The sequence below is a fragment of the Staurois parvus genome, unplaced genomic scaffold, assembly GCF_062004578.1.
Source record: "Staurois parvus isolate SC_StPar_1 unplaced genomic scaffold, SC_StPar_1.0 ptg001098l, whole genome shotgun sequence".
Taxonomy (NCBI): domain Eukaryota; kingdom Metazoa; phylum Chordata; class Amphibia; order Anura; family Ranidae; genus Staurois; species Staurois parvus.
The window spans coordinates 85276-110083 of NW_028318894.1; the positions used below are offsets into that span (position 1 = coordinate 85276).

A 24808-nucleotide genomic window follows, 5' to 3' on the forward strand; every position below is an offset into this window, starting at 1 on the left:
TGTCCTGGTATGAAGACGTCTCCTCTTCTCTCTGTATTGCTTCCTTTGTGTGAGATCCCCGGTGATCCTGCCAGTCCCTCTGATTTGAGTACAGAAGGATGGTAAGCGAGCGCTATCTGAAACTCTGAAATAGCAGCTAGAACACCAAAAAGGCAACCAACTGAAACCTTCAAAACACTAAGAAATAGAAATAGGTGCAGCCCTAAATATGCATGAAAAACTAAACCATAACGATATCATATGGTATAATAAAAGGTATAAAATACATAGAAATATAAAGTGCAAAGTCAATGAATCACCCTAAGGTGAAAGGTGAAAGGAATGTCCCAAGGTAATGGAATACAAAGCCACGTGGGGATCTGGTAGATCCTAATGAGTGTGTGGGGAGTAAATCCAGTGAAGCAAACGATGAGTGTGGAATAAATAAAATGCGCACTCACCAGAAGTGCATCAAAAAAACGCAAATGAGTTTAGCCTGTCTCATCAGGTGTGATAATGGTCATCTGCTCCCAGGATAGGGTCAGGATCTTACACCATCGGGTCTCATCTAGAGTGGAGTACTCTCATCAGATGTGATAATGGTCATCTGCTCCCAGGATAGGGTCAGGATCTTACACCATCGGGTCTCGTCTAGAGTGGGGTACTCTCATCAGGTGTGATAATGGTCATCTGCTCCCAGGATAGGGTCAGGATCTTACACCATCGGGTCTCCTCTAGAGTGGAGTACTCTCATCAGGTGTGATAATGGTCATCTGCTCCCAGGGTAGGGTCAGGATCTTACACCATCGGGTCTCGTCTAGAGTGGAGCACTCTCATCAGGAGTGATAATGGTCATCTGCTCCCAGGGTAGGGTCAGGATCTTACACCATCGGGTCTCCTCTAGAGTGGAGTACTCTCATCAGGTGTGATAATGGTCATCTGCTCCCAGGATAGGGTCAGGATCTTACACCATCGGGTCTCCTCTAGAGTGGAGTACTCTGAGGACCTAACTGTGTATCACCATCTGGGGTCCCAGGCTCTGTGGGTGAAGACTCTCAATGAAGAGAGCCCAATAAGGGACACCACATGGCGTGATACCGTAGATAACTGATTTATTGTTTACAAAGTATAGAAAATACAAGTAAATAAATAATACAAACTGACCATATAGAATTCAGGATGGCCACCAGTGGTGGTCAGATGTCCAGAAACTATTTCCCACCTGACGCGTTTTGTGCGATGCACATCATCATAGGGTGCTGGGCTTACAGTCAGGGACGTCTATTAGCTCCTATTTATATTTGATCCCCGGTGATCCTGACAGTCCCTCTGATTTCCTATTAAAACTGACCACACTAGGCATGAGAGCTCAGCGTGGTCAGTTCTGTAACTACTGGGAGCTAAGTCTGCTCTCCTCCAATCATCAGACTTGTCCTGACATCCCCCTCCCTGCACAGCCATTCACTAGGAAGACCAGTGAACTGAAGACAAGTGATCACATGAACAGTAGTACGCAAGATGTCACTTCCTGATATCATTGCTTACTACTAGTGAAATCTGTGAATGATCACCGAGGTCACATGGTACAGGGCTGTTCCCAACAGACTTGTACCATGTGACAAGCTGTGACCAATCACAGCTCTCACAGTATTTCTCAATGGCTGCAGGAATGCAGCTGGAGAGAGGGAGAAATTATTGCTTTTACAGCCTTTATGGGTGTAAAAAAACATAAATAATAATATAAAAAAAATAAAAATGTAAAACATTTTTTTGAACAATTATAATTTTTGGTTATAAACTAATTTGTTTTGTTTTTTTTACTAAAAAGATATCTGAATACATTTTGGCTGATTTATGAAGAAAGATTATTTATTTGCAAAATTTTATAAGAAAAACATTTTATTTTCAAAATTTTTGGACATTTTAATTTATATAGCAAAAAATAAAAATTCCAGCATTGAATAAATACCACCAAAATAAAGTTTTATCTCTCTCAGAGTGTGGGAGTGTGACCTCAGAGTGAGGGAGTGTGACCTCAGAGTGCGGGAGTGTGACCTCAGAGTGCGGTAGTGTGACCTCAGAGTGCGGTAGTGTGACCTCAGAGTGTGAGAGTGTGACCTCAGAGTGTGGGAGTGTGACCTCAGAGTGTGACCTCAGGGTGCGGGAGTGTGACCTCAGAGTGTGAGAGTGTGACCTCAGAGTGAGGGAGTGTGACCTCAGAGTGTGACCTCAGGGTGCGGGAGTGTGACCTCAGAGTGTGAGAGTGTGACCTCAGAGTGCGGGAGTGTGACCTCAGAGTGCGGGAGTGTGACCTCAGGGTGCGGGAGTGTGACCTCAGGGTGCGGGAGTGTGACCTCAGGGTGCGGGAGTGTGACCTCAGGGTGCGGGAGCGAGTATGATCTCAGAGTGCGGGTGTGTGACCTCAGAGTGCGGGAGTGTGACCTCAGGGTGCGGGAGTGTGACCTCAGGGATTAGTATGGAGCCGTGTCTGATGAAGGAAACCAAGGGCTCTATTTATAGAACATTCATTGGACCAATGAGACAATCATTCCTCCAGCTGTGACAACATCTGGCCTTATGTTAAGTAACACAGTGATTTCCTATGATCGCCGGCTCCATCTAGTGGCCACAATGAGGTGATTTTTCTGAAATCTCTCCATCAGTAAAACTAGCCCAATATGATATTATGGCCACTAGATGGAGCCAATGATCATAAGAAATAAAATACGGCCAAAACTCCTCCCAGCTGGAGAATGCCGGTCACATCCGTTCAACATTGTTCTCCGTAGACCTCCAAGTGTTTGTGAAATCTCCCACCACAAAATGTACTCAGCCAATCACAGGGCAGGACTCCATTTTTATTTTTCTCCTGCCATCAATGGCCAACCCGGTCCCACACTTCATCCATGTCTTTGGGGACCTCTGATCTCCTTATGAATTGTTTCTTCCATGATGAAGATCAGCCATGGAGTATATCTGAGGTGTATATCAGGGTGTGCTTCTTCCCCACATGAGAGCTGGGATGTCCAGCAACATTCATCTAGAAGACATTTCCCGCACTCAAGGCACTAATACACCTCCAGGGTTGTGTGGGACCTCTGATGTACAGGAAGACAGGACTTCAGTGAGGAACATTTCCTTCACTCAGGACAGGAAAGTGGCTTCTCCCCCGTGTGAGATCTCTGATGTTTATAAAGATTGGACTTTTCTGAAAAACATTTCCCACACTCAGGACAGGAATACAGCTTTTCCCTTTTGTGAGACCTTTGATGCTTGACAAGATCTGCTTGATTTACAAAACATTTCCCGCACTCAGAACAGAAAAGTGACTTTTTCCCTGTGTGCAATCTCTGATGTGTGTAAAGATAGGACTTCTGTGAAAAACATTTCCCGCACTCAAAACAGGAATACGGCTTCTCCCCCGTGTGCAGTCTCTGATGTGTGTGAAGACTGGACTTCTGTGAAAAACAATTCCCGCACTCAAGACAGGAATACGGCTTCTCCCCCATGTGAGATCTCTGATGGCTGTAAAGACTTGACTTCTCTGAAAAACATTTCCCGCACTCAGGACAAGAATACGGCTTCTCCCCTGTGTGAGATCTCTGATGTTTGTGAAGATGAGACATTTGTGAAAAACATTTCCCACACTCAAGACAAGAATACGGCTTCTCCCCCGTGTGAGATCTCTGATGTTTGTGCACACTGGACTTCTGTGAAAAACATTTCCCGCACTCAGGACAAGAATATGGTTTTTCCCCCGTGTGAGATCTCTGATGCTTGTGCAGACTGGACTTCTCTGAAAAACATTTCCCGCACTCAGAACAGGAATACGGCTTCTCTCCTGTGTGAAATTTCTGGTGTCTGTAAAGATAGGACTTCAATGAAAAACCTTTCCCGCACTCAGAACAAGAATACGGCTTTTCCCCCATGTGAGATGTCTGATGCCTCAAAAGATGGGACTTCAGTGAAAAACATTTCCCACACTCAGGACAGGAAAATGGCTTCTCCCCCGTGTGAGACATCTGATGTTTGTGCAGACTGGACTTCTGTGAAAAACATTTCCCACACTCAGGACAAGAATACGGCTTCTCCCCTGTGTGAGATCTCTGATGTTTCTGCAGACTGGACTTTTGTGAAAAACATTTCCCACACTCAAGACAAGAATACGGCTTCTCCCCTGTGTGACATGTCTGATGCCTGGAAAGATGGGACTTAACTGAAAAACATTTCCCGCACTCAGGACAGCAAAATGGCTTCTCCCCCTTGAGAGATTTCTGATGTTTGTGCAGACTGGACTTTTCTGGAAAACATTTTCCACACTCAGGATAGGAATATGGCTTCTCCCCTATGTGAGATCTCTGATGTCTGTAAAGACTGGACTTCATTGAAAAACATTTCCCACACTCAGGACAGGAATATGGCTTCTCTCCTGTGTGAGATCTTATATGCGTATTAAGACGGTATTCATGATGGAAACATTTCCCGCACTCAAGACAGGAGAACTTTTTCCCTGTTGGAAGGCCTGCCCGGTCCCACACAGTCTGAGGTTCCTCAGGATACGAGGAATCCGATGGTCCATCTACACTGGGTGGTGCCGGATGGACATTGGAGGGAGCCGGGCTTTCTCCTGGACTGTACTGTGTGATGTCCTCATCTTCTACTTTCCAGTCTGGAGACAAAGTGAGACAATCCTCGGAGGTTTTGCTCATCTCCCGGCCATGGACTAAAATACAAAGAGGATTACTAGACAGGAGCTGATTGGTTCAAATCCCCCCAAATGTCAGGACGGCACAAATACCCCCAAATATCAGGACGGTACAAATACCCCCAAATGTCAGGACGGTACAATTCCCCCTGTAAGGAAAAATGTCTTATTAACTGGCATCCATTGTGTTTAATGCCTCCATTGTAGATGTGGGAACAAGTTAGTTTGGTGTTTATATGTCACTTGTACAAATGTTTGTTTCATGAATTCAGTTCCCATTCTGTAGAAACAGAACTGCCTTATATGGTTGTCTTCAGTCATTTGTGGTCATTATATTTCTTGATAAGAGTGCAATATATCGTTGGTCATTACAATATATCGTCGGTCGTTACAATATTTCGTTGGTCATTACAATATATCATCGGTCATTACAATATATCGTCGGTCGTTACAATATTTCGTCGGTCATTACAATATATCATTGGTCATTACAATATATCGTCGGTCGTTACAATATATCGTCGGTCGTTACAATATTTCGTCGGTCGTTACAATATTTTGTCGGTCATTACAATATTTTGTCGGTCATTACAATATTTCGTTGGTCATTACAATATTTCATTGGTCATTACAATATTTTGTCGGTCATTACAATATTTCGTTGGTCATTACAATATTTCGTTGGTCATTACAATATTTCGTTGGTCATTACAATATTTTGTTGGTCATTACAATATATCATTGGTCATTACAATATTTCGTTGGTCATTCTGCATTTGTAAAACCTGCTCGCACGCATTAAACGTTCAGAGATTTAGTTTGCACACTTCGGTGTCCGGAGTTTTATTCCTCCTGAGCTCAGAGGGCAGAAATTACCGAAGACATTTAAAGGGCTACAGACATAGGTTGAATCCTTGCAATCTGGTGTCAGAAGTCGGGATTAAAGGTGAGGCTGGTCAGGTAAGCTGAGCTATTTTGTCTTAGTTTTGCCGGATCAAATCCCCTTTAAAGACCCCGGGACAGCAGCCAAAGTTTCCGTGTGAGATTGTTGGATCTCACGGAGAGTCCTTGAGGTGGGTCCTCAAAGGAAATTCAGAGGTTTTGGAAGCCTCTGGGGAAAATTGCCTCGGCAGATGTATTGTGAATTCACAGGAGTCCTCGGTTATTTCTGCCATTTTAGAAGTAGAAGTGCCTATTTGCTGTGTGTTATGGAACTGCTATGTAGTATTTGTGTTTCTTCAGAACAGGTTTATTACAAGGATTTGTACTTTTAGGGGTTAAACTCCTGAACTGTGGAGAAGGCTTTGCTGACATGACAACCTCTCCGCTTCAGGGAATAAGTACTGATATTGTAATCATTTATTGCTTTGCCTAACTGCTGTTTCCTCTTCCAGTATGGGAAAGATCCAAAGTAAGGGATCTCTGCCAAAAATTCCAAGGCTTCCGCATAAAGTGTTAAGTGATATTGCTGAGAAAAAGAAAGAAAGACAAGAGAATCCGGAATGGTCTAGGCTAACTTGTAAAGAACATGTGATCAGAGTATCACCGTGGGATGATCACTATGTGGTTCCTTTCACAGACAATACTGCAGAATGGTCCCTGGATATGAAAAGCAGTGGTCCCTTTCCTAGAGATGGGTCTAATGATAAGATTCATATGGACATGATAAGGGGACTGTGTTTAGGAGATAAGACATATTTCCTTGGTTTTCAACTTGACCGAGCTGGGACTTAATACATGAAATCTGCGGGTATTCACTGGATCAGATATGTGTCTGGTTACGCTCCGGAGCCAAGGAATTTTAATCTCCACTCTTTAACCCCCAGCATCTGCCCCGCCAACTTCTACACAAGTATATCCAGCATTACCAAAGACAGAGGATGATGATTTCAGATAGACCACTACAGCCTCCCGTAGAACAAGCAGTGGAGATACAGAGTCCAGATAGTACAGTATGGGAGGAGGAGGGAGGGGCTGTAGGAGGAAGAGAGGAAGGAGAAAGATCAGATGGCAGTCCAAGGAAGAGAGGAAGGAGACAGATCAGATGGCGGTCCGGAGGAAGAAGACAGATCAGAGGGCAGTCCAAGGAAGAGAGGAAGGAAAAAGATCAGATGGCAGTCCAAGGAAGAGAGGAAGGAGACAGATCAGATGGCAGTCCCGAGGAAGAGAGGAAGGAGACAGATCAGATGGAGGTCCTGAGGAAGAGAGGAAGGAGACAGATCAGATGGCGGTCCCAAGGAAGAGAGGAAGGAGACAGATCAGATGGCAGCCCCGAGGAAAAGAGTAAGGAGACAGATCAGATGGCAGTCCCAAGGAAGGAGACAGATCAGATGGCGGTCTCGAGAAAGAGAGGAAGGAGACAGAACAGACGGCTGTCCCAAGGAAGAGAGGAAGGAGACAGAACAGACGGCAGTCCCGAGGAAGAGAGGAAGGAGACAGATCAGATGGCAGACCCGAGGAAGAGAGGAAGGAGACAGATCAGATGGCAATCCCGAGGAAGAGAGGAAGGAGACAGATCAGATGGCAATCCCAAGAAAGAGAGGAAGAAGACAGATCAGATGGCAGTCCCGAGTGGCAAATTACCAGAACAACACACAGATCAGATGGCAGTCCCAAGGAAAAGAGGAAGGAGACAGATCAGATGGCAGTCCCAAGGAAGGAGACAGAACAGACGGCTGTCCCGAGGAAGAGAGGAAGGAGACAGAACAGACAGCAGTCCCGAGGAAGAGAGGAAGGAGACAGATCAGATGGCAATCCCGAGGAAGAGAGGAAGGAGACAGATCAGATGGCAGACCCGAGGAAGAGGAAAGAGACAGATCAGATGGTGGACCCGAGGAAGAGAGGAAGAAGACAGATCAGATGGCAGTCCCAAGGAAGAGAGGAAGGAGACAGATCAAATGGCAGTCCCGAGGAAGAAGAAGGAGACAGATCAGATGGCAGTCCCAAGGAAGAGGAAGGCGACAGATCAGATGGTGGTCTCCAGGAAGAGAGGAAGGAGACAGATCAGATGGTGGTCCCGAGGAAGAGAGGAAGGCGATAGATCAGATGGCAGTTCCGAGGAAGAGGAAGGAGTCAGATCAGATGGTGGTCTCCAGGAAGGGAGGAAGGAGACAGATCAGATGGCAGTCCCAAGGAAGAGGAAGGAGACAGATCAGATGGCAGTCCCAAGGAAGAGGAAGGAGACAGATCAGATGGCAGTCCCGAGGAAGAAGAAGGAGACAGATCAGATGGCAGTCCTGAGTGGCAAATTACCAGAACTACACAGAGTCCACTAACCATTACACTTACATCTACAAAGAGGACTGCAGCCCCCAATGACAAAGCTTTGAGAAGCAATGTAAAAGGAAAAAGTGAAAGAGGGAGAAAATTTAACTTTCCCATATATTGTGATGGGAAATGATATCGTAATTAAACCCCTGGATATGACCGAATGAATGACATCATAAAGAATAGTCCAGACCCCAGAAAGAATCCAGTTGCCTGCATAAATTATTTAAAGAGAGCCACCCAAGGCAGACAGTGTTCACAACAGGACATGAAATTAATAATTGATGGAATTTTACGATATGACATGGACTCAGGGTTTGACTGGACAAAGGTGTCTACCATACATGTTTTGGTTCATCCTGGAACCCTGGCAGCCACTCATACATGGCTGAAAGAAGACACTCAGAAAAAAGTATGGGAAGAGGTGACAGCCGAGATGGAGAGAATATGGAAAAGTAGGAAATCGTTAGCAACTGTTGTTGCTTGTAAGCAAGGGACAAAAGACGGTGACGGATAGATATGGTTAGTGCAGAAATGGGCATTATATATATATATCCAAACCTTGATGGCAGGATTCACACCTGAAATTACACTGGTAATAAGACAGCTTATTTCAGACTGGATAGAGATGGATGCAAGTACGTTTGAAAAGCAAGTGATGGAGAAAGACGCCACTGGATGTTTTGAGGTTCCTAAATCCACCAACAAAGCACATTTTCAGGGGTTACAACATAGTTACAATCCCAGAGAAAGAGGTAGAAATGGAAACAGGGAGAGAAAAGGATATAAGGTAGAGGAGGTGGGAGACCCAAAGATGACAGGTGTTTTATATGTGGACAGGAAGGTCATTGGAAGAAGGATTGCCCACAACTTAGAGGGAACAAATCCATACCACCGGAGACAAAGTGCAGAAATCCACCATCAAGTACCCGATCAGTTGGCAGAACCAAGGTCCACAATAGGGCTGTCCCAAAGGTAATAGCTCCCTCACATGTCCAGTTGTCTCACATACTCCTGAACAGGAACCTTTAATGGTTCTAAGGGTAGCAGGAAAAATATTAGCATTTGTAGTTGACACGGGTTCAACTCGTTCAGTTATAAAGGAAGAAAATTATGTGGAACCACTCTTTTTATGTGAACCTTCGATGGGAATTAGTGGAGCAGTTCTCCCAACTTTTAAGACTCCCCTTTGCCTGTGTAAGGGGACCCTGACAAAAGAGGGAGGAACAGATTATTTGTCATGAATTTACTGTAATCCCTGATTGCCCAGATAGTCTGTTAGGAAGAGATTTACTTAGTAAAATGAATGTTATCATGGCAGTCAATGAAGAAGGTATATTTATGATTACACCTTTTTTGGCATTCCCCAAACTGACTGCTAGCCATGATCAGTGACCCAAATTACACTAATGGTCGAAGGCACAAAAATGGATTTCTTAATTGACACGGGAGCTAGCAGGTCCAGAGGATCATTGTGAGGGAACAAGAGTAGAATGTGAACCTTCAATTGGTATTACTGGGACATGTGCCAAAACCTGGGACACCCCCTTTGTGTGTTTCTGATTCTCATGGGAAAAGTTCCATAGTGAAACATTCTTTCAAGATCATATCAGGATGCCCTGTGAATTTTCTAGGCAGAGATCTGTTGGGAAGATTCAAGGCCACAATCAGGATAAGTGAGAAGGGAGGGGTGCACATGGAGTCATCTCACTGTTTTGTGGGCATGGAAGATTTAGACAAAGTGAAGCCTGAAGTCTGGGCCAACAGTAAGCTACATGTAGGGTATATTCCCTGTACACCTTACAAGGCCAGACCTAAACCTGGAGTTGGTCCAGTGTACCAAAAGCAGTATCCTTTGTTACAAGAAAAGATTGATGGTATATGGCAGTGGTGGGCAACCTTTTTTTTCAACTGAGCCAAATCTCGCCAAAACCACGATTGAAATTTATTTTGAGAGCCACATTTTTAAAACTGAAAATACATCTCCCATATAGTAATTCATCCCCCATAGTAATTCATCCCCCATATAGTAATTAATCCCCCATATAGTAATTAATCCCCCATATAGTAATTCATCCCCCATATAGTAATTAATCCCCCATATAGTAATTCATCCCCCATATAGTAATTCATCCCCCCCATAGTAATTCATCCCCCATATAGTAATTCATCCCCCATATAGTAATTCATCCCCCATATAGTAAGTCCCCCATAGTAATTCATTCCCCATATAGTAATTCATCCCCCATATAGTAAGTCCCCCATATAGTAAGTCCCCCATATAGTAATTCATTCCCCATATAGTAAGTCCCCCATATAGTAATTCATTCCCCATATAGTAAGTCCCCCATATAGTAATTCATCCCCCATATAGTAATTCATTCCCCATATAGTAAGTCCCCCATATAGTAATTCATTCCCCATATAGTAAGTCCCCCATATAGTAAGTCCCCCATATAGTAATTCATTCCCCATATAGTAAGTCCCCCATATAGTAATTCATCCCCCATATAGTAAGTCCCCCATATAGTAATTCATTCCCCATATAGTAAGTCCTCCATATAGTAAGTCCCCCATATAGTAAGTCCCCCATATAGTAATTCATTCCCCATATAGTAAGTCCCCCATATAGTAAGTCCCCCATATAGTAATTCATTCCCCATATAGTAAGTCCTCCATATAGTAATTCATTCCCCATATAGTAAGTCCTCCATATAGTAATTCATTCCCCATATAGTAAGTCCTCCATATAGTAATTCATTCCCCATATAGTAAGTCCCCCATATAGTAATTCATTCCCCATATAGTAAGTCCCCCATATAGTAATTCATCCCCCATATAGTAAGTCCCCCATATAGTAAGTCCCCCCTGTGTCAATTCACTTACCTTTGCTCCGCGCGTTCCTCTCGTATTCCCGCGCCGTTCTGGTCTTCAGGGAGGACTGTGAGAGGAGAAGAGTTCCTCACGCTGCCCCGCCTACATCCTGGCTGCCCCGCCTACATCCTGACAGCTGCAGAGTCCTGACGCCCGAGAGGAGGGAGGGGGGCGGCCATCCGAGAGGAGGGGAGGGGAGAGGAGGAGGGGAGAGGAGGAGAGGAGAGGAGGGGGGGCGGCCGCCCGCCCGAGAGGAGGGAGGGGAGCGGGCGCCCGGCACACAGAAGAGCCGCATTTAAGTTTGTAAAGAGCCGCATGTGGCTCGCGAGCCGCGGCTTGCTGACCACTGGTATATGGAATAGTAGAGAATAGTAGATGGTATATGGAATAGTAGAGAATAGTAGATGGTATATGGAATAGTAGAGAATAGTAGATGGTAGATGGAATAGTAGAGAATAGTAGATGGTAGATGGAATAGTAGAGAATGGTAGATGGTATATGGAATAGTAGAGAATAGTAGATGGTATATGGAATAGTAGAGAATAGTAGATGGTATATGGAATAGTAGAGAATAGTAGATGGTAGATGGAATAGTAGAGAATAGTAGATGGTAGATGGAATAGTAGAGAAGCTCCTCAAGGAAAGTGTTTTGAAACCTGTGGTTTCCCCATACAACACCCCGGTAAATCCAGTGAAGAGAGCTGATGGTACTTACCGTTTAGTGCAAGATCTCAGAGCCATTACCAATCTCATTATTCCAATTGCACCCATTGTCCCAGATGTGCCCTCATTGATTACCTCCATTCCACATGATACGCAGTGTTATACTGTGATTGATTTAAGCAATGCATTTTTTTCCGTCCCAGGTGATGAAGAGACACAACTACTGTAAATTTTTACTCTGGCCAACAAACCGTTAACCTGGGCCAGATTGCCCCAAGGCTATGTGGATTCTCAGGCTGTATATTCCATGGCCCTCCAAGAATTCTTAAAGGGTTGGGCACCCCGCCATGGTTCCACGTTACTCCAGTACGTGGATGACTTGTTACTTTGTTCACCCAACAGGGAGCCTTGTAGGCAGGACAGAATGTCTCTGTTAAATTTTCTGTGTACAGAGGGACACAAGGTGGCAAGGCATAAGGTACAATGTTGTCAAACATTGGTGGATTACTTGGGTTTCACTCTGTCACAAGGCACCAGAATGGTGAGCCAGTCCAGGATCCAAGCCATTACGAGTCTGCCCCGCCCAAAAACTAAAAAGTAACTGCTCTCTTTCCTTGGCATAGTCAACTATTGTCTCTAATGGATACCTGACTGCTCCCATTATGACAACATAGTCAGGCAGCACACTAAGGCTGAGGCTTCAGACCTTATTAAGTGGGACGAAGAATCCAACAATGCCTACCAAACCTTGAGGTCCTCATTAGTTTCCTGTCCTGCTCTGGGTTTAGTGAATTACAATATTGATTTTCATGTGTATGCTCATGACAATTGTAAAACCATGGCGGCTGTGGTCACTCAGGATCATGGAGGACACAAGGCCAGTAGCCTATTTTTCAAAAGTAGTGCCAAGTCCGGTTCAGGGCATGCTGGCCGTCTGTGCCATGGTGGTGAAAGACTCAATGAGTGTGACTCTGGGACATAAAACCATCCTTCACACCACACATCATGTACTACATATCCTTAAGAACCTCACTACGCAGCACATGACAGCACAAAGGGCAAGCGGTTATCAAGTGATTTTGACATCAACTACAAATTTGGAAGTAAAATATGCAGGTTCAAACTCAGGTCCCTTAGCTATGTTAAATTATTTGCTAGGGATAAACGGTGAAACTGACAACCCACCCGAGGAACATGATTGTGTTCAGGTCATACATGAAGATACCTCTCCCAGAATAGACATACAACACCCATTCCGGAAGCTCTGGACATATTAGTAGATGGTTCTTGTCCCAGACCTTCTGATGATACCTTTATACCAGGGTATGCAGTGGTCCAGTTACCTGACATTGTTCAGGAGGCATTACCCCTCACTCACAAATCAGCCCAAGCTGACAACCCACCCGAGGAACATGATTGTGTTCAGGTCATACATGAAGATACCTCTCCCAGAATAGACATACAACACCCATTCTGGAAGCTCTGGACATATTTGTAGATGGTTCTTGTCCCAGACCTTCTGATGATACCTTTATACCAGGGTATGCAGTGGTCCAGTTACCTGACATTGTTCAGGAGGCATTACCCCTCACTCACAAATCAGCCCAAGCTGACAACCCACCCGAGGAACATGATTGTGTTCAGGTCATACATGAAGATACCTCTCCCAGAATATAGACACACAACAAACACCCATTCCGGAAGCTCTGGACATATTTGTAGATGGTTCTTGTTCCAGACCTTCTGATGATACCTTTATACCAGGGTATGCAGTGGTCCAGTTACCTGACATTGTCCATGAGGCATTACCCCTCACTCACAAATCAGCCCAAGCTGACAACCCACCCGAGGAACATGATTGTGTTCAGGTCATACATGAAGATACCTCTCCCAGAATAGACATACAACAAACACCCATTCCGGAAGCTCTGGACATATTTGTAGATGGTTCTTGTTCCGGACCTTCTGATGATACCTTTATACCAGGGTATGCAGTGGTCCAGTTACCTGACATTGTTCAGGAGGCATTACCCCTCACTCACAAATCAGCCCAAGCTGACAACCCACCCGAGGAACATGATTGTGTTCAGGTCATACATGAAGATACCTCTCCCAGAATAGACATACAACACCCATTCCGGAAGCTCTGGACATATTTGTAGAGGGTTCTTGTTCCAGACCTTCTGATGATACCTTTATACCAGGGTATGCAGTGGTCCAGTTACCTGACATTGTTCAGGAGGCATTACCCCTCACTCACAAATCAGCCCAAGCTGCAGAATTGATTGCACTAACAAGGACTTGTGAACTTTGTGAGAATCAAGATGTAAATGTTTACACAGATTCTAGGTATGCTTTTGGAGTTGTCCATGATTCTGGTAAAATATGGCAGAGAAGGGGATTCTCCACTGCAGATGGAAAAGGAGTATCACATGGGGACCTAATAAACAATCTTCTGGAAGCCATTCATAAACTTAGGTCCATTGCAGGAATTAGATGTAAGGCTCACATATCTTCCTCTGATTTTGTAGCCAAAGGCAAGGCATTTGCTGATTGCACTGCTAAAAATGCCGCCCTACAGCAACACCTCTTGTAAACTCACAAATGTCTATTGGCCATTTTAGATCCACCTATATTACCGGAACATTCTCTTCTCAAGGAGCTGCAATATACAGAAATGAAGAGGATGTAGCATACTGGCAACAGAAGGAGTTGACATGAGACATAATGGTCTAATATCAAAAGGAGGTATACTAGGACTCCCACGTCACAGCGCTCCTCTCATTATAGCGCAGTTCCATGGCATAGGACATCGGGGTTGGCAGGTAGTGAAAGATGAACTAAAGAAAAGATTTTGTGCTCCAAATCTTACTAAGCAGACACAAGAACAAATAGGGAGGTGTGTTACATGCATCAGAAACAATGGTGGAAACCCCAATCAGGTTAGACATGATCAGCTATTGCCACCTAGTGGACCATTTGAGGAACTTCAAATCGATTTCACACACATGCCCAATAGTGGACGAGGCGAGTTTCTGCTGGTGATAGTGGATCGCTTTAGTCGCTGGCCTGAAGCATTTGTAACAAAGAGGATGCAAGGAGCGTTGCTAAAATCCTTTGCAAAGAAATCATCCCTCGATGGGGATGTCTGGTAAGTATAGACTCAGACAAAGGACCAGCATTTACATCAAAGGTTACACAACAGGTAGCCAAACTGATGAGCATTGACTGGAAGTTCCACATATTCTACCACACAGAGTTCTGGTCAGGTAGGACGGGCAAATAGGACCCTGAAGGAAAAACTAAGGAAGGCAACAGGGGGGACATTGAAGGGATGGGAAGCGTACTTGCCAGCTGTTCTGGCTGAGATGAGGATGACACCACATAAAGGCACCAAGCTTTCCCCCTTTGAAATTCCTATGGACGGCCATTCCCCACCCCCTGGACAAGAGGTCCTTTGGTAGTTATGTCAGGTGATTTAGAATTAATCCCGGAAAGATATGTCCAGGAATTGATTAGGGTGCTGAATGGTGTACAGGTAAAACTCGAAAAATGAGAATATCGTGGAAAAGTTGATTTATTTCAGTGCAGCAACTTAAAAGGTGAAATTAATATATGAGATAGACTCATTCCATGCAAAGCAAGATAGTTCAAGCTGTGATTTGTCATCATTGTGATGATTATGGCTTACAGCTCATGAAAACCCCAAATCCACAATCTCAGAAAATGAGAATATTCCATGCAATCAATAAAACAAGGATTGTACATAGAACAATATCGCACCTCTGAAAAGTAGAAGCATGCATATGTACTCAGTACTTGGTTTGGGCCCCTTTTGCAGCAATTACTGCCTCAATGCGGCGTGGCATGGAAGCTATCAGCCTGTGGAACTGCTGAGGTGTTATGGAAGACCAGGATGCTTCAATAGCGGCCTTCAGCTCTTCTGCATTGTTCGGTCTCATGTCTCTCATCTTTCTCTTGGCAACAACAACACCAGCAGATGACATGGCTCCCCAAATCAACACAGACTGTGGAAACTTCACACTGGACTTCAAGCATCTTGCAGTGTGTGCCTCTCCATTCTTCCTCCATACTCGGGGTCCTTGTGTCTCTCCATTCTTCCTCCATACTTGGGGTCCTTGGGCCTCTCCATTCTTCCTCCATACTCGGGGTCCTTGGGCTTCTCCATTCTTCCTCCATACTCGGGGTCCTTGGGCCTCTCCATTCTTCCTCCATACTCGGGGTCCTTGGGCCTCTCCATTCTTCCTCCATACTCGGGGTCCTTGGGCCTCTCCATTCTTCCTCCATACTCGGGGTCCTTGGGCCTCTCCATTCTTCCTCCATACTCGGGGTCCTTGGGCCTCTCCATTCTTCCTCCATACTCGGGGTCCTTGGGCCTCTCCATTCTTCCTCCATACTCTGGGTCCTTGGGCCTCTCCATTCTTCCTCCATACTCGGGGTCCTTGGTATCCAAATGAGATGTAAAAGTTGTTCTCATCATAAAAGAGGACTTTGGACCACTGAGCAACAGACAAGGTCTTTTTTTCTTTAGCCCAGGTAAGACGCTTCTGATATTGTTTGCTGTTCAGGAGCGGCTTGACAAGAGGAATATGACATTTGAAGCCCATGTCCAGGATCCCTCTGTGTGTGGTGGCTCTTGATGCACTGACTCCAGCCTCAGTCCACTCCTTGTGAAAGTCCCCAACCCTTTTGAATGTCCTTTTCCTGACAATCCTCTCCAGGCTGCGGTCATCCCTGCTGCTTCTGCACCTTTTTCTTCAACACTTTTCCCTTCCACTTAACTTTCTATTAATGTGCTTTGATACAGCACTTTGGGAACATCCAACTTCTTCTGCAATTACCTTTTGAGGCTTTCCCTCCTTATGGAGGGTGTCAGTGATGGTGTCAGGTCAGCAGTCTTTCCCATGATTGTGATTCCTACTGAACCAGACTGAGAGACCATTTAAAGGCTCAGGAACCCTTTGCAGGTGTTATGGCTGAATGATCTGATTAGAGTGGGACACTTTGAGCCGAGAATATTCCACCTTTTCACAATATTCTCATTTTCTGAGATTGTGGATTTGGGGTTTTCATGAGCTGTAAGCCATAATCATCACAATGATGACAAATCACGGCTTGAACTATCTTGCTTTGCATGTAATGAGTCTCATATATTCGTTTCACCTTTTAAGTTGCTGCACTGAAATAAATCAACTTTTGCACCATATTCTCATTTTTTGAGTTTCACCTGTATATGGTGATGTCTCTCTCTCATTCCCTCTTCCCACAGATGATCCAACCCACCCGTACAAGCCAGGAGATCGGGTATTGGTTAAGGATCTTCACAAGAGCACAGATCTGCCATACGAAGAAACTACCATAGTGACGGCTGTGAGGAGAACCGCAGTTCTGACTGCTGATTCCAACGTCTGGATACATGCTTCTAGAGTAAAGAGGATCCCGGAACCTCCAAGGAACCTCCAAGAAACCAGGAGCAACAGGCGGAACAGGAAAAGGAGACAGACCTACCAGTGTTCTTCAATCTCCAGAATGCTACTTCATCCAGAGACAGCCTGGAAGAACTTTCTTTTGGTTGTCTCTCAGTGATAACTTTTTCAGTGGCTTACTGGGCTAGTCACTGCTACTATAATCCAGAAGAATGGCCACCAATCTGTGGCCACAACATGAAGACTGTAAATGACAGCGGACTAATAAAAAAGGAGCAGAAAAGATCATTGACAGAAAATATGTCACTATTGAAATGTAAGTATAGGTATGCCAAGCTCTCGGGATTGGAGAGTTGTTGGGATTTCAGTATACTCCACCCCGAAACTATGAACATTCCTTTGTATGCAGCACCAAAAAATGTGACGTCAATGTTTATTGGTAATCTGAGTATTATCCTCACAAATGTTACTACAAGGCTGAAATCTGAAGTGTTGGGAGTTATGATGGAACCTGAATGGTGTTTTCATTGAGGCAGCAAATCAAATGAAGGAGAGAATGTTGTAGTCAGTGTAAACTTAATGTCACTGGGAAAGCACCTGAGGACGGGGACTTTGTACAAGTAAACACTAAGAATAGATGGAAAATACATAGAAAACATCACTAACAATGCATCCCACAGGAAATACTATGGAGTAGGGCGAGTTCTCATTAACCTAGATTTAGTTGGTTACCCTAACCCAAATGTAAGTCAAGTATGGAAAGATCAATCAGTAGATTTTATTGAAGGGGTCCAGGTATGTTGTGGGAAAACGTGTTATCCATGGACCCCCCAAGGACAGGAAGGATGGTGTTACTTAGCCACCTTGGTACCAGTAATGGATGTCATGGAGGGACACACAGTGATGCTTTACTGGCTAGTAGTCATCCCTGATATCCTATGAAATGTAGGCATGAGAGGGACTTGTATAAAACAGAAGGCCAAGCCTGGCCATGGTTCCTGCATGGACTGGGTGGGGATAGAACTGAGGAGAAGGTTAAATAATTATTCACTTATTATGGATCAGATTATAAATGAAACACAACTAGAAGTAAGTCTTGTGAATGTTGAACTACGGGCATGAAGAAAACAGGTACTCATGAATGAAATGGGAATAGAACAAATGGGAGCAGCATTGACAGGGCTGTGTGAGTCTACTACTGACTATGAGTGTTGTACATGGATACATAACACGTCTGCTGGGATCCCAGACTACTATGAAGTCATTGAGAATCATAGAGACCAGGTAAATGCTTTACAAGCCCCAGCTCCATCCATAGCTGAAGATGACCGGGCTGTGTGAGTCTACTACTGACTATGAGTGTTGTACATGGATACATAACACGTCTGCTGGGATCCCAGACTACTATGAAGTCATTGAGAGTCATAGAGACCAGGTAAATGCTTTACAAGCTCCAGCTCCATCCATAGCTGAAGATGGCTGGAACCCTTTTAAAGGGTTGGGAAGATTTGGAGATTTTTTTGGATGGTTTAAGAAAGTAGGCATGCTGATTTTATGTTTTTTTCTAATAGTTATGTTTTATGTTGCTGCTAAATTTTGCATGTGCATTTTTAACAAGTTTTTTGCCAATCAGGATGCATATTAGAAACAACAACTGTGAAATTTGATGTGTTACTACGTGACAAAAGGAGGAACTGTAAGGAAACATGTCTTATAAACTGGCATCCATTGTGTTTAATGCCTCCATTGTAGATGTGTGAGCAAGTTAGTTTCGTGTTTATATGTCACTTGTAACAACTCTTTGCTTCATGAATTCAATTTCTATTCTGTAGAAATGGAACTGCCTTATATGGAGGTCTTCAGTCATTTGTGGTTGTTATCTCTCTCGATAAGAGTGCAATATATCATTGGTCATTACAATATATCATTCGTAATTCTGAATTTGTAAAACCTGCTCACACGTATTAAACTTTCAGAGATTCAGCTTGCACACTTCGGTGTCCGGAGCTTTATTCCTCCTGAGCTCAGAGGCTAGAAATTACCGAAGACATTTAAAGGCTACAGACATAGGATGAATCCTTGCAATGTCTATGGTGAAAATGAACATCTTGCTGCCAGCTGAACCCCAGAACCTCCATAAATCCAGTCTAGATACATAAATTGTGTCTGCAGCACAGAGAAGGAAGATTATCCGAGAGAAATCCAGGAATACAGGACGGGGAACACAGCTCAGGAAAGTGACCAGGGGATTACAGGCTGATATCACCCAGTCCCCGCCCTACTCTGGACCAATCAGTGAGCAGTATGGGTGGAGGAATGGATTTAGTGTTCATGACCCACCTGTGCTGATCTCTGTAGGAGTGTCCTCCTCTATAAATGTCCCGTTATTCCATCCTCCTCCATAGACTGCTGATCATCCCTCACATACGCCTCTTCTTCTTCTGATTTCACCTCAACTTTTATATACATCAGATCTTCACCCTAAACCAAGAGAATGACAGAAGAGGTCACCTGTAAAATATGAGTTTCATTATTGTGAAATCACATACAAAATCCACACATTGTCTCCACAAGTCCATGCTCTGGATGCTCCATCCCACCAACCTTGTAATAGTGAGGGATGGTGTGATCTTCCTGTGTGGAATCCCGGGAATACAGAGGATGGGGACATCTCTCTGGTGGGTTCCTGGTATTAGGTGTCTCCATCATATCCTTGTGTCCTTCTGAAAACTCCTCCATCACTCCATACTCCTCATCCTCCTCTTTATACTCTTCTTTAACATCAATATTATCATCCCCGAGGATTCCACTCTGAAAGATATAATAAAACATTCATTGTAACAAACATGCTGTGTATAAATCACAACTACCAATAATTGTCATCATCTACCTGATGATGGTGAGGGATGGTGTGACCTTCTTGTGTGGAATCCCGGGAATACAGAGGACGGGGACATCTCTCTGGTGGGTTCCCATGACTGGATCCATCTGTAGGAAACACACACACTGACTGAATCCATTGTTTCTATGTGTTTATCAGATGATGGGGGATCTAGGTGGATCCTCCGTACTGCTCTCTCCTTTACAATAAAGTCTCCTCTTACCCGGTGATGTGAGGGGCGGCTGATTGTCCATCATGACGTCCTTGTAGAGATCCTTGTGTCCTTCTAAATACTCCCACTCCTCCATGGAGAAATAGACAGTGACACCCTGACACCTTATAGGAACCTGACACACACAATGATACAGTCACCATCCAGACACATCCCTTGTCTGTTACTGGAGAATGTCCCAGAATTCCCGGCACCGCTCACCTCTCCTGTCAGCAGCTCAGTGATCTCTCTGGTGACTTCTAGAATCTTCTTCTTCTTTCTCTCTTCTATCAGGGAGGGAGGTGGAGGCAATGTGATGTCATATGATCTCCAGACTTCACAGGAGGAAAACTCTACATCCGAACACAAATAGTAACATCAAATGATATTCCCAGAATCCTCCTCACCTCTCCATTCAGGTCTCCATTTTATTAAAGCCCCACTTCAGGCTGAGGTATAATTCCCCCCACAGGACCCCCACACTACGCAGGGTATAGGCTTGTTGCAGCATTCTGATGTCATTACATACAACGCAGGACCAACAGTCCCACTTTACATGTGAGGATACCAAGGGGCCCCACATCCTAAGAGCATCAGAAAATGCAGATGGAGGGACATTGGGAGGAGGAGCTGTGAGGTCAGTGTGATGTCATAGGATTCTCTGACTCTGGATGGAGGGACATTAGGAGGAGGAGCTGTGAGGTCAGTGTGATGTCATAGGATTGTCTGTCTCTGAATGGAGGGACATTGGGAGGAGGAGCTGTGAGGTCAGTGTGATGTCATAGAATTCTCTGACTCTGGATGGAGGGACATTTGGATGAGGATATTTGAGGGGTCCTCTATATGAGGCTCCCCTATAAACCAAATCCTTGTTCCTGGGTGCGTCCTACCTCTCCTAAACTGAAGAGTGACCTTTGACCTTTACCATCCAGAAATCTGTCCGGAATCTGTGGAAGTAAGCTGTCATGTGATCAGGTGACGTGCGGAGGAACGGAGTGTAAATAGCAGACAATTGTCTCCAGAGCCCCTAATGGTGGGGATGGATTTGGCGGCGTGCTGGTGCCAAGTTTCCTCCCCCCAGGGTCACTGCAGGTGTGGAGAAAAGCTGTGTAAGAGGATATGGAGGAGAGATGAGGAGGAGATCCAGGAATCAGGAGAAAGGTCAGGGCAAGCAACAGACGAGCGCATCCAAGAGACCAAGCCGGGGTCACTACACAGAAAATCAATCCAAGGAAACAACAGGCAGGACGAGGAATAGCAAGAAGGAGCTGAGAGACAAATGAGAATATTGCTCAGCCAATGGGAGATGATCTCAGCATGACTTCCATCATGAAGGAGATGAGGGGGAGGGGAGGAAGTCACTGAAGGTGACCATAGATCCATGGAAATTCAGCTGGTTCAGCAGGGATCGCTCACATTTCCATCCATGTGTGGCCACTGCCGGATAAAAGCCACTCCCCCAGCGGCTGCAGCCAATAGCTTCAGTGCTGATCTGTGTATTCTGAGAGCGGAGGAGTCCCCCCATTGTCAGAATACAAGAGTGCAGCGGGGAGGATTCCCCCATCCACCTCCAATGTGTGGATGGGGGGATCACTTCAGTTTTTATGGTCATCCCGCTGGCTGAACGATAAAACTGAACCATGTAGGCCAGCTTTGGGGGCAAATATATTATCATCAACTCCTCCCCCTGAAGGGGTTCATCTACATATTACCTCCTCTGCTGCCAGATCCAGGAATGTCGACTCTCTACTTCCTCATTCATAGAACTTCCTGTCTGTACCTGACATCACTTCCTGTCTGTCCCTGACATCACTTCCTGTCTGTAGTTCATACAGACTTCCTGTCTGGGTAGAAGTGAGATCCCCACCTTGTGGAGCTCAGAGGAACTGCAGCCCCGAGAAGCGTCTGGTAGTGTGACCCCGGCCTTGTGCTGGGTGTTTATGGACTGTAGATCCTTATAGAGGGGTCACCTCCACTCCCACCAAGGGGGACAGAAATATATGACTGCTCGGGGGACACATTTTGGCTCCTCTGATTTTGCAGTAAATGTGATTGCATTAGTCCCGTTGATTTTCGTATTTCCATGTAATAAAAGGTGTCACACGATGTCGGGTTCCCCTTTTTCTCCTCCCTGAGTGTGTATTTAGAGGCGGAGCTCCTGCTGGAATGGCGGTTGGAGGCGGAGTCTAGGAGGGAGACTGACAGAACCCGCAGCAGACTTGCAGGAGTGAGCGAGGAGGATTCGGTTCCTTTACCATCGGAGATGAGGAGAGTGTGAAGGATGTTTCTGACTCTGGGAGCTGAAAAGCTGGGAGTCCTATTGGTGTGGTGAGGGGGAAGCACTACTAGGGGGCGCCCTCACCATCCCGTGTACAAGAGGTGGAAGAAGGCGGGGCTACACTACAGCTGACACAGTTTGGAGGGCGGAGCACTTTCACACCTTATCAACTTTTCACTGATTGGTGGATTTTTGTAGTAAAATAAGTGGATTGAAGTAGATGCAAAGTGGAAGCGGTGGACTTGCAGAGAACACTATACTGAGCACACAATATTGTCTGTCTCCATGGATTTGCACAGGATTTGAGATGATTTCCTATAGCAGCAAATCTGATGAGATGAATGAATGTAGCGCCCCCTCCTGGTCAGGTCTAGGATGTGTAGTCAGGTAAAGCATAGCTGTGTTTCTCTGCTCACCAGAGAGGCTGTCAGGTAAATTCAGTCGGTATTCTGAGTTACAGAGAGCTGTGATTGATTAGTCAGGTCTGCTCATGCTGCTCTGGTTCTGTTGGAGTTTGTCTGAGTTCTGCCCGCCTTCAGGAAGCTATGAGAGTCTTCCAGAACATGGGAATTGGCTAGACAAATGACCAGCATGAATATGGATACAGTCCTGGCCAATTGCAGGGGAGGGTGGCCCCATTGCATGCTGGGAGTGGTATTTATACTCTGAGAGCACATGGGTTCAGTGTCTTTCCTCGGAGAGGATTGCACCAGCCAGGCTGGAGGCAGGCTGCCTCGCCTGGCACTTGCTGTTATGTGGCCTCGGGTGGGTGACCTGAGGGCCTGAAGTTAGAGAGAGTGACCCTGATTCTACAGTAAGCTGACTGAGGGGAGCTGTCTGCCAAAGCTCTGTCTGGTGTCACTGGAGAGAGTGGCTTGGAAGATTGGAAGGAGGCAACCATTCTGTCCTTGGACCTGTGAGTGCAAACTCTGAGAGATCTGGGGGGCTCTGTGTGCTTGTTACCCCTCTGGTGCTTGATAGTCAGCCTGGGTCTGAGAAAGGGAGCCCTGCCTAGTGTTCTGCAGAGCTTGTCCAAGTATTGCTACTGCTAATGGGACTTGGCTCTCCTACAACTACTTGCTGCTATTTGTTACTGAGAAGTCTGCTATCTACTGTCAGCCGAGACTTCACAAGTGTTCTACTAAGAGATCAGCTAGATGTCCTCAGTGTGAAGAGTTCTGATTCTGGAGGATCCGACTACATTCCCCATCCCTATCCCCAGTTCTACAATAAACTCCAAACACAAAACATCCCCTAGACTGGTCATTGGAGACAACGAGCGGAAGTGTGTGTGTTTGCCTTGTGTGGGGCAAAGCAAAGGGGAACCGGGGGCAACATTCAGCTCCTTCTGAGGTAGTGCTACATGAAGTCAGTGTAAAGTGGAGGCAGTAGATCTGCAGGGAACTGCATCTTGAGCACAGAGCACTTTGTTGTATATGGATTTGCACATGGTTCAGTATTCTCAATTTACTGGCAAACAACACAAGATCAATGAAGTAGGTGTAAAGTGGAAGCAGTAGATCCGCAGAAAATAATATTTTGAGTAGGGATGGGCTAACGGTTGGAGACAAACATAAGTTCGACTCGAACATTAGCCGTTTGAGTGTTCACCATTATGCAGGAAGTTTGCCCGCGTGCCCAAACAATGTAAAACATGCCTTGTGATTGGCCAAAACATTGCACCTGACCACAGGTCAGGTGCAACGCTTTGGCCAATAACAGCTGAGTTCTCAGGAAGAGCCATGATTGGCCAAAGTGCTGGCTGTATTATTGAACCACAACATGCAGAAGAGGTGGTGGAGTGGATAAGTCAGTCATCCTCATCCTCTGTCACCCAGGCTCATACTATTTTGCCTTCCACCACAGCTGCCAAAGTGTCCTGTTCCTCCGGCTCCTTGTCCACCACAGCTGCTCCTTCCGTAGCCCCACCATCATGCATGGAGGAGTCACCAGAATGATTGGATCATAGTGTCAGTCCCATGCTGCTGGAGGATGTGCAGCAATCTGAATGCTGTGATGTTGGTTCCCAGGATGAGGAAAGGAGTGACGTGAGCCTAGAGAGAGGGGGCGCCAGTGAGGGAAAAGAAATGGTCAGTCCTGTTCCCCCAGCCGCAGCACACTGCCAAGTTGGCTCCATTGATGAGGAGGATGGGGATGATGAGGTCACTGACCATACTTGGGTGCCTGAGAGAACAGAGGAGGACAGTGAGGAGGAGGCAGAACTCCAACAAGGCAGGAGGTCCTCCAGGGACAGGCATAAGGGCAGCCAACCAATGGCATCACACGACAGAGCTCCACAGGTGGGGGCGCTGCTGACTCCATGCAGACTTCCACAAGTTCTCTGGTGTGGGCTTTCTTCAACACATGTGCAGCATTGCTGTTTGCAGTCTTTGACTGAAGCAGACCAAGCGTGGCCAAAACACCAGCCACTTGGGCACCACATGCTTGACAAGACGTATCATGAGCTGCCATGCAGCCCGCTGGTAACAGCACCTGAAAGACC

At 45.5% G+C, this 24808-nt stretch overlaps 1 protein-coding gene across 1 annotated transcript in view; it reads right to left on the reverse strand.

Moving 5' to 3' along the window:
• Positions 1-3093: 3093 nt before the first annotated feature.
• The window catches only part of LOC149440265 (uncharacterized), a 206032-nt gene continuing 184317 nt past the window's right edge, over positions 3094-24808 (reverse strand). The window contains exon 9 of the mRNA XM_089658832.1: positions 3094-4156. Coding sequence (XP_089514958.1) covers positions 3120-4156 — 1037 coding nt within the window. The 3' untranslated portion in view covers positions 3094-3119. The remainder of the gene's footprint in view (positions 4157-24808) is intronic.